The 10,867-nt window shown below is 34.5% G+C and overlaps 1 protein-coding gene across 1 annotated transcript; it reads right to left on the bottom strand.

Moving 5' to 3' along the window:
- Positions 1 to 1,652: 1,652 nt before the first annotated feature.
- Positions 1,653 to 4,397, bottom strand: LOC117923546. Its single transcript, XM_034841927.1, has 4 exons — positions 3,261 to 4,397; positions 2,864 to 3,064; positions 2,678 to 2,769; positions 1,653 to 2,588 (listed from the first exon to the last, which is right to left on the bottom strand). Exons 1-4 carry the CDS (start codon positions 4,026 to 4,028, stop codon positions 1,868 to 1,870), a joined length of 1,782 nt encoding a protein of 593 aa, XP_034697818.1. The 5' UTR covers positions 4,029 to 4,397; the 3' UTR covers positions 1,653 to 1,867.
- Between the last annotated feature and the right edge of the window lie 6,470 nt (positions 4,398 to 10,867).

Here is a 10,867-nt window from a genome sequence, read left to right as displayed (position 1 = left end):
ATTTATTTTTTTTCATTTTTATTCTTAGATATTTAACTAATACTTCATTTATCCGATAAAGAAGAGCATATTTTAAAATAAAAATTTAAATATAAGGATTTTTATTTTTATTTTTTAAATAAGAATGAATTAGATAATTCTAATTCTTATATTTTTATAGAACACATAAAAATTGTTTTCACGATTTTCAAAATAGAAGCAAAATATAAAGAAAAAAATTTAAGAATAATTTTGATTGAATTGAAATTTGCATTAAGGGAATGAAAATACCTTTAATTTGGTTAAATAGAAAAAGTCAAAAGTAATCTATTGATATCAACTAATATATAAACTGAAACTAAATTGAATCTATTAATAATAAATTCACTTTAACAATGTTGATTGATATCAATAAATTACTTTTAGTTGAATAGAAAAAATCAAATATTTTGATGTTTAACATTCAATCAAAAAAACAAATATCACGTTATAGAGATAAACTAAAATCAAACTTATAACTGGGAGTTCTTTTCGAATCGTATTTATGTCATTCCTACAGTCACTTAAATTATCCGAACAGATGAATGAATGAGAAAAAGAATGAGATGCCTATTTCCATTCCCGAAACCAAAGATGATAAACATGGCATTGGAATATTGAAACATCACCTTACATTTTCGTAGGGGTCTCAGTTAGCATAAACCATGGATGACTAATCACAAAATAGATGAATCTGTTGATGGAAATGGAATATTATGGCCAAGGGGTCGGAGTCCTTATGATTTTAGGAGGCACCATTAACCAGCTTTTGTGCAAATTTTACTTGTGACAAATGACAACTGCATCGAATTGAAGAACAGGTTATGAATAGATTATAGGTAATCAAGTATCTATTAGGTCTATGACCAACAGTGTTTTCTAATCCTTATGAGAAAATGGCTAGTTTAATTATGTAGGAAACATGGATCAATCTGGATTTGTTCAGCTAATCCTTCAGAAGCTGTCATAGTTGTGTAAGGGCCAGACTGGATTTGAATATTTATTAATATTGTTGCTTACTTCTGAGCTCTGTCGAAGCTTGACCATGCCACCGTGAGAGACCAAAGCCATTGCCTCTCAAAGTTGCAGCTAGATGCCCTTTCTTGGGAAAAAGGAATGTTGGTGGGGTGTGTTGGGGGTTTGGGGAGAGCACTCTTTACTGTTAAGACTATTTTAGCTTCAATATGATTCTGTTCGAAAAACAAAAAGGAATTAGGACACTTTCTGTATGGTTGTGTTGAAGACCTCTGAATTGCAGCTAGACATTGTCATTCTACAGACTTCACTCCCCTACTAAACCCGCCCATTTGATCCTAGATGGTAAGGCACGGATGAGCCACCCCTGCCCTTTATCACATATTATCACTACCATATGGCTTGACTTTGTGTAACACAAGCCTATTGCTAAGACCTTACTGGTCTCTGTCAGCAGACAAGAAGCATACTCTCAGCAATGATCATAGAATTAGGTAACAAATGAAGGAATGCTCATCTCATCGCAGAGGGGGCAAGTATGGTAAGAGATGCAGATATATATATGCATATGCAGTAAAGATAATTAATGGCTCAATTCAATCATAATCAGTTAGAAGGTAGCATTGCTCATGCATGATCACTGAGAGTTAGGCAGGGGAGAAGTTGAATGATGATATGATAGTTTTATATTCTTTCAGGCAACAAACATAAGAAAAGAAAAAATAGGATGAAACTTGTACAAGCTTATGATTCAATAAAAAAATACAAATCTCCAGATGATAAGAACACCACCACACAAACAATGCAAATGTATTTAGTGCTGATAAAAAAAACCACTTGATACAATCTCTGCTTGGATTCTATGCTGGCCAATTCAAGGGTTCTTCATCTTGATCCTCAACTTCCTCGCTATCTGTGCTGCTCTGGGATGCACTGGCCGCTTACTACTATCACACTGCTCTACCTCCACCCAATTAATGACCTTGAGTATGAGAGACTGAGGAACTTTCCGAGCATCCCCAACTGCTGTCCCCTTTTGTTTCTTCAGACCTGTTTCTAAAGCTTTTTCCAGGAAGTCCATAAACCAGTTTCCAGCTTCTGTTTCAACCTGCTTACCCAATTTGATTGTATTGCTCAAGATACAAGAGGCTGGTTTTATGTTCTCATCATTCTCAGCAGCTTCAAAGGGCAGTTTTCCAAGTGGAGTGGTCCCTCCTTTTCTTTCCAAAGCTGCCTTCGGATTGGGAATCAATCTCAAGTGCTTCCCCAGGCTTGTCTTCTGATCACTTCTTTCAGGAATGACTGCAATTGACTTGTATAACACTGATCTTCTCTTGGACAAATTTAAGTCTGAGTTCCGGTTTTGGTCCATGGAGTTGTGCATAATTTCATGTAAGATGGGTGAATCTTCTTCATGCTGTTTTCCAAAAGCTCCTTTCCCTTCAGCATTTGGGGTTTGAGCCATTTCAGTAGCTGCTTGTATGGACACCATATCAGTCACTGCTTGCACAATTTGAAGATGGAAATCCAGAAACTGGTCAAAACAGGCAGCTGGAGCATCTGCCTTAGCTGATTTACTCAAGTTTGACAACATCCTACAAGTAACCAAAACATGATCTTAGCTGCATGGAAGTAGACAAGAAGCAAAGTATAAGCCACACAAAAAGAGAGGGGAGTATCCTACTTGAGAGACCGAACTAGAGTTTCAGTAGCTGAAGCATCTCTGAGTGCTTGAAGGGCAATTTTCTGTGCTGTTTCTCGTTGCTGTGCTGCTTCCTGTTATGCATGAAGTTATGACAAATGGAGCGTCATAATCCTACTTGTCAAAAAGGAAAATGTTATGAAACTTGGAAAAGTATAAAATTCACACCTTTCCCAGTACGGCAAGTTTTCCTGGTAAAACCATAGGTAGACTGCTGTTATTATTGGAAACTGAATTAACTGGCTGAGACTGTTGTTGTAAAGTCATCATCCTTGAGTCTGAAGAATTATGTGCATTCCCGGCCATACTGAATGAATCTGCTAATCTTGGGTTCCGTAAACTTGGTGGGGGTGTTGTACTCTTTTTCTCCTGCAGACAGACATGGAATTTTTAGTGTCTTGCAGTATTTTCCAAATAAACCAGAAACTTTTGATTGGGGAAATATTTAACCATAATCAGATGTTGCAATTGTTTTAAAAAAATGGCTATTAAATTATTGAGAACAGATCATATAAGGATGTTTTTTCTTAGATATGTCACTGGTGAAGAGGAAAAATGTACCTACAGCTGAGTTGAAGGGACTCCTTGGGATTCTTGGCTCTCTGTCGCAGACGCTCTTGCTCCTTGGGAACTTGGATGCAGAATGGGCAACACAGCTTTTCCTCAGTATAGCAGGACTTTCTCCTTTGGAATCCAACATTTTGGCAAATTGCCCACCACTGATCGAACACCTGGCGGCCGAGCTCAGGTTTCCATCCTTCCCCACTCTCGATCTTATCATTGGAGACATGGGAAGCGTGGGCCGCTCTTTAACTGGTGTACACTGATCAAAGTCCAAAGGAATTGGCTTCAAAGCCATGGGAGATGACACGGCATCCCCTCCAGTCTGAGGCGTTCCCCAGGAACCCCTCCTGTGACCTGAGGGTTTGGAATTGGCCTTCTGATCAGCTTTCTCACCCTTTTCTCTCAGGCCCATTATCGGTTCTGGTGTGCCCACTAATGGGTGTCTTCCAGGAAGTGGTTTCGCGCCCTTAACGACGGGGACCGGAGATCCCGGCTCCAATCTATCAACATAGATGAATTGGCCAAGCTGCATTTTGTTACTGAGAACAAGATCATCTTGTTCAAATGGAAGACTGACGTAAATGGAGTGCGAAGAATCGGAGACTTTTATGTAGAATCCATGCTTAGGCCAGAGATTCTTCTCATCAAGATCGGCAGGGACGATGTCCGTCACCTGCAGAAGTGAGCTCCGGTGTTCGCTGGTGGGTTTAAGCCCAGAATTCATGCCATTGAGAAGCTTCAACAAAATTCCTGGCGCCAACGATGCCATGATCTTCCAGGGGGTTTAGGTAAATTACCCAAACAGTAGATCACAAACACAGAAATTCCCCAAGAACAAAACCCCAATTCACGAGTACCCGATCAAGACGATATAAAAAATTGAAAATTTTTTTTCTTTAATCTCTCGCCGGAATCAAACAAGAAATTCAAGAAAGATGAAAAAACCCAATCAACATCTTGCAATCCAATCGCAAGAAACCCTAGAAAGCAAAGAAAGAGTCATCTCAGAAAACTCAAAGGCGATTTGAATTCTTCCAGATTTTCACGTTCGCAAGAGAAGAGACCGACGGCAGGAGGAAGAAGAAGAAGAATTGACTAGTGTTGTGGACTTTACCGTTGGAAACTGCAAGTACACAGCCGAAGGCCACAGATTTTTAAAATTTAGATTTTTGGACCGTTGCACCAACGGTCAAATATTTTGTTGGCCTGTCGTGTCACAAAGATATGATGATTTTGAATTGTAAACTACTTTGATGGCTTGTGATTAAAATGAGGGAAAACATTCTGCCAAGGCAGTTTTGCTGCATCCAAGGCGTCTTAAATACGATAATGCTTAGTGGGTGAACGGGTGGTTGTCTACACTTTTGAAATGCCTGCCTTGTATTATTGGCTCCGGCTGGCCCATTTCAAATTTTAATGGACTAAAGTGTGGGCAGCTTTTACTTAGGCCAGCTCATTTCACGGGCAGCTTAGTGAGGCCCATGTATTGCAGCACTAAAAGCCCATACTCTTTTCTTTCTTATATGTTCGAAGTGAATGCGTATTGGGCCCACAAGTCCACATGGTTTGTGGACTAAGAAATTGAAAATTGAAGTGTTTGTCAAAAAGGATAATCCTTCGGCCGGCCTAAATGACATGCCAACTTGATTTCTTTCTTTTATTGAAAATAAATCTTTTACTGAAAATTTTCAAGTACTGAAAATGTTATAAATGCTTCTTATTGTCACTATCAAATGGAATCTTAACGAGTTAATTTGAAATAATTTATATTTTTTTGCTTTAGTCAAAAGCTAAAATTTTTTAAAAAAATTATAACTTTTAAATAATAATATTGGTATTATAAAAGTTTTATTAAATATCTTACATGTGGTAAAATAGAGTTTTAATAAGAAATTGTATTTTTTTTTACTTTCATAATAGTATTTTTTAATTATAAGCGTTTTGAATAAAATTAGCCAAACAAGAATAAAAGTATTTATTGAACTTATTGAAAAGATATTGGCTTATCCGAAATCAATCCAAATAAGGCTTAATTCATTAAGTAGAATAAGTACATTTGGTAAGATAATTTAATAATACAACTTAAAGTTAAAAATAATTTTAATTTTTAAATTAAAATAATTAAATTATCTACTCATATTCAATAAAAGTGCACATTCATGACTCTAATTTTATAGTAATAAATGACTGCTTTTCTTAATTATTTATTAAGATATTTAATCATCAATAAAAATTAAAGCCAAAAGAATATTTACTCAACTAGAAACTATGATGCGCACGATGGGTATATAAATAATTCTCAAATACATCAAGTCTTAAATCTCCTTTTAATAAAAAAAAAATCTCCTTATTTGAAAAAAAGATGTAATGACATAATAATAGCTAGTTCTAAGAAACTGAGTTGTTATCGTCTACAACACGAGAGATAAGATGGGGGGGAGAATATTCTTGATGCAAACATGAAAGAAACGAGAAAGTTGAAGAGAAAATAAGAAATAGGTTGCTCTTCATACCATATCCCTTAGGCATAAACTATTTATCATTAGGTTTCAATACCATACTTAAGAATTTAGGCACGAGAGAAGAAAAATGAGAGAAAGAAATTTTTTTATGGTTTGTCAAGTGTCATTGTGGGGTTGTTTGTGTAGTGTCTCTCTTTTTTCTTTCTCTTTTTTTCTTTCTCTTTCATTTACCGAAAATCTTACTAATGTAGAAGATATAAAAATAAAGTAGGGCTCAAGACACTACCCAAATATTTTCAAAGCTGCCCTCATAAGTACCATAATACAATGTGCAATGATCCACCTACCCTACATTTATTTAAGCCATTGAATTTTTAAGTTCAATGGAAGGGAAAAGACAGATGAAAATTAATAGAGAAAAGAATCATTTTTAAGTAGTTTTCAGAATTTTCCTTCTTTTCCTTTCATTTGGTTTAGGAGAAAAAAGAAAAACTCAACTCATTCAACCAATAAATTCTATTCCATGAAAGTTTTAGTTCATCTAGGTTCTAAGAAAAGCATCTTAGTAACTAAACAAAGTAAAATTCAAAACGCCTACCAATAAATAAATAATAGTAAAGGATATAAAAGATGAAAACATAAACATAGACAAGTCAATGCAAGCACTAAAGTAATACTCAGTACTCACCTATAAGCATCGATGATTGGAGAGTCCCGATGCACAAGTCACATTAGACTCTGATTCTCAAAACCTGTGAATAACAACAACAATTCATGTGTCATATGCACTGCTTCTTTCTTTATTTGCAAATAAGGTTGCATGAAAATTACAAAATTTACTTATGCATGTTCCATAATTTTTAACAAAGCTTTTAGGGGTTAACAACACAAATCTTACCAAGGCATCCAACAAGTCATAGGCAACACCTTGCATTGAAGCATCATATTTCGAACTTCTAATGTGTTAGGATAAAACCCTTGAAAGCGAGACATAATATAACAAAGTTAGACTCAACCTTCCACTTGATTTCTCTACTATGGCCATGAATGAATTTGTAGGTTGTTTTTTCATCAACATTTAGGTTACATAGATGGGAAAAATATGATTTTTACATTGAAAAATGAAATCCTATGCTCCATTAAACTGGAGCTTACAATCCATCTATCAAAAGGAAAACTTTTTCATAAAAAAAAACCCTATGCTCCTAACTACAAAGCTTACAACTTATTTAGATTAAGAAACAATTATTCATAAACAACAACAATCAATAATGAATAAATAAAAAATTCATTCATTCATCCATGAGGCAATGAGATGAATTAAATAACCTTGCAAAAGCAAAGCCAACACATCCTAAAGAAGATCTAACATGCAAAATCTTATCCTAGGGCTCTGATACTAATTGCTAGGAACCTTGGATTTTTTTGTTTCCTTACCTTGGGTCATATAAGGAGCATCTAATCTATCCTAGGCTTCTCTCGAAACTATTCTAATGAAAACAATGGATTTAAAAACTATATAGAACATTCCTTTAGAGAAGGAAAAATCATACATTTCATCTGGATGTTCCCATATCAGGTCCAAACTAGTAACAATGTTGTAGAAGATTCCACAACTGTAAAAATTCCTTTAGAACACATTTACTCGGTGCTATTCCATCCTATCACTCTTCACAAGGCTTTAGGCATGAGGAAAGAGTAGACCTTTGTCTCAAGAGGAAAACTAGGTTTCATACTATGGAGGCTCTTTAGAAGAAGATGGTAAAAAGTGTGTAGGAAATGAGCCTTGACCCTAAGGGGTATATATAAGACTCCTAGTGGGTTTATGTGACTTGAGCCCAATTGAGCTTAGGTCACTAATCTAGTATACTTGAGTCCTAATTAATTAACTAACTCTATTGGCTTTAATAAATTAATTAACTCATGTTAGAAAGTCAATTTATAAGATCTAGTACAACCTTTGTATTTTTACTAAAATGCTCTTATGCACACTTACGAACTTGGAACATAATATCCTTAAAATGAAGGTGCCTCATTGATTTATGAGCTCGAGCAAAGACCATTAAGACCCATAGGAAAATATTAACTCCCTTATAATCCAATTTTAAAGTTGATTCAAAATTTTACTTAAGTGAATTAATTAAACTCTGGTATCTTATGTAATTATAATGAAGTAAATGCTTGGGTTTGTGCCCTACTATATGTTACATGCAGACTCTCCATGAACATCTGTAATTTAATAAGGGGTGTTATCACCTATCAAGATTACCTCCTAATTCCTTGAGTTGTAGATCATTCTTATTATATGATCAATTGACATACTCTACCTTAAAGGAGCATATGTCAAATTTCACTAAGTGAAATACAATGACCATAGTCTTCTAAATTACATGTCATTCGGATCGCCCAAGGGGATACACCATTCCAATACTATAAGATATTATGTTATCTAATTGAGAATAGTTGTTGTCACTAACATTCATCAATTGTGATTCAATCCATAGGGATATATGACTACATTAGGGTTTGACCCATAGTTTAAAGCTTTCTATTGACTTTTGCATAGGCTTGATACTTTCTCAAGGTTAAGAGTCCATGCAAAAAAGTAGCTTGGTAAATCATGATAGTTGATAGTCTTGCGTCATGATCCACTATAAGTCTAGTCCAATGTGTAACCATGCATACTAGTGCACTAACCATTGAAAACCCATTCAAACGGTTAAGACAAATCACCACTCTAATTAGGAGGTAATGCATTATAGTCTCTACTAGATTGTCAAAATCCATAAACTAATTGTGAACAATTTATCCACTTACAAGGAACCTATGACTTGTATCTTCTCTGTACCTTCTCATGCATTCAAATCATGTATAATGTAAGAGATATGAGTGTGTATGTTTAGACAACTAATTAATGCATATGAGAGAATAAATTAGAAAAAAAATATAGACAAATAATTTACAGATGAATCTTAGTCTATTAGATCATGTCACACTTTCTAAGGCTCAATCCCAACAAGTGGTACTTTTTTTAAATAAAAATGATGCTTTGTTTCCAAAAAAAGATTAGACACAGGGTATTTAAATGCAATAATATTCGCACGTTTCATGTTATTTTTTATTTATTTATTACAATTGATGTTGACTACGTAACTGGTTGTACTAACCCCAATCCTAATCCCAAAAGGGTGGTGTATCCTTATTTAGTACATCTTGTAAGCATTAGTGGTATTGTCTCTAAGCATCTATGATACTTTCTTAAATCAAAGTGGTACGATATTTAAATGTAAAATCTATCATGTAATAAAAATACATGGTGTTTTCACTTGCAATATTGTGTACCTAATTAATTATTTTTTTTATTGATTATTTATTATATGTTATTATTATTTTTGTTAAAGTGCCCATAAATAACTAAAATTAATAAATATGAAACATATATTTTATTTTTATTTATATAAATAAAAAATTTAAAATTTTAACCAAACAAAAGGTTGGAACTATGGTCAAGTTTTTATTTTATATTGTTAGCCCAAGGGTTCTCCTAATTGGGTTTTGATGATAAAAAACCATGGTTAAGTGACTAATTGGTTTTAATGTTTAAGAATCTCAGGTATAAACTCGAAAATTCATCAAATGACCAAATAAATAAAAGATCAAGACACTTGGAAGACTTGTGATCATAGGAAACTAATGTAAAATGAATGCATGAGTGCACTTAGGATTTTCACACATTTCATGCATCTTTGAAAACGCGGTTTATTCTTTAAAACGTCTATTTCATTAAAACCCGAGTTTTTAACTAATGTACCTTAGGCAAAATGTTTCAAAATTGGCTTAATAATTTACCTAAAGACCTTGCCTAAGTGGTAGAAAAGAAAGGAATAAAAAAAATAGGTTTTCGGGGCCAAAAAAGCTCAACTGGTCGAGGCTATGGCCAATCGGTCAACCGGTTGAGGAACCAGTTGATTGGTTGTGGTCGTCCGGTTGAGGAACAGTCGAGGAAGGTCAAAAACCTTCTCTCTCTCCTAGTAGCCTTCTCTTCCCGATCGAGGTGATTCCCTTACCGGTTGAGGTTTGGTCGAGGACCGGTAGAGGTCTGGTTGAGGCAACGGTAACCTGTCATGTATTAAATGCTCCAACGGCTAGTGAACCGGTCAAACCCTAGCTCGATCGGATGAGGTTTTCTTTTACTGTTTTTGACTCCCGAGCTTAGAAACCTATAAAATTAGAGCCCTACTTCATATATTGATAAGAGAACACTTGCATTCAAAGCCTACCTACCTGTTCTTGATCAAAAAGCTCTCATTTCTTTCATAGTGCATTAAATCACCACTTGCATATCCTTTAGTGCACTCTTGTTTGTCATCTTAGCTTTGTCTTGTATTTGAACCATCTTTAAGCTAGGTTGAGTGATTATATCTTGTAACAATATGAGTGTTAAAGCCTTCAAGAGGGTTGAATCTTGAAGAGGTTGTGCAAGAGTCCATTGGAGTCGAAATCCAAGTGTAAGAAGATTGGAAGCTTGGTTAAAGCTTCAAGTTAGTGGAACCCTCACTCGGTTAGGAGGTTGAGGAGAGTGGACATAGATAAGGAAGTGCCACACCAATATAAACCCGAGTTTGAATTCTCTAAACTCTATCTCTTTACTTTGCTTATATTTTGTTTAAATTTGTTGTGATTGAAAAGATTTAAAAAACCCAATTCACCCCCCCCCCCCCCCCCCCCCCCCCCCCCCCACCACCTCCCCCTTCCCCCCTCCCTTGGGTGTTTTTTCTTAACTAAGCATAGCCTTTGTTTTCTCATATATAAATAAAAAATTAAACATTTTAACTGACTAAAAAGTTAGAACCACAACTATGTTAGAAATATAAGCAAAAAGCTATAACCATGATGATTAACCCTGATTTTCATTTGAAAATTTGAATTTTTTTTTTAAAATATAAATAATAAAATAATGTGGCAAATATATTTTTATTTAATTTATATGTGATAAAATTTATAAAATAAATAAATATTTCATTTAACATGAATTTATAAAATTTTTGTCTTAAACCTCTAATTTCATTATGTATTTATTTTTATATTAAATTTGTTCTCATTAATTATTTATTATATATTATTATTTTTTAGTTAAAGTATTCAT

Source organism: Vitis riparia, chromosome 1 (genome assembly GCF_004353265.1).
Source record: "Vitis riparia cultivar Riparia Gloire de Montpellier isolate 1030 chromosome 1, EGFV_Vit.rip_1.0, whole genome shotgun sequence".
Classification (NCBI taxonomy): Eukaryota; Viridiplantae; Streptophyta; class Magnoliopsida; order Vitales; family Vitaceae; genus Vitis; species Vitis riparia.
The sequence above is the reverse complement of the archived record's forward strand: the minus strand, read 5'-3'. Positions and strand labels throughout refer to the sequence as shown.

Coding starts and splice junctions, on each gene's coding strand:
- LOC117923546 (XM_034841927.1), bottom strand. CDS start 4,028: ATGGCATCGTTGGCGCCAGGAATTTTGTTGAAGCTTCTCAATGGCATG. Junction 3,065..3,260: donor GGAGTCCCTTCAACTCAGCT/GTAGGTACATTT, acceptor GTCTGTCTGCAG/GAGAAAAAGAGTACAACACC. Junction 2,589..2,677: donor ACTCTAGTTCGGTCTCTCAA/GTAGGATACTCC, acceptor GGTTACTTGTAG/GATGTTGTCAAACTTGAGTA.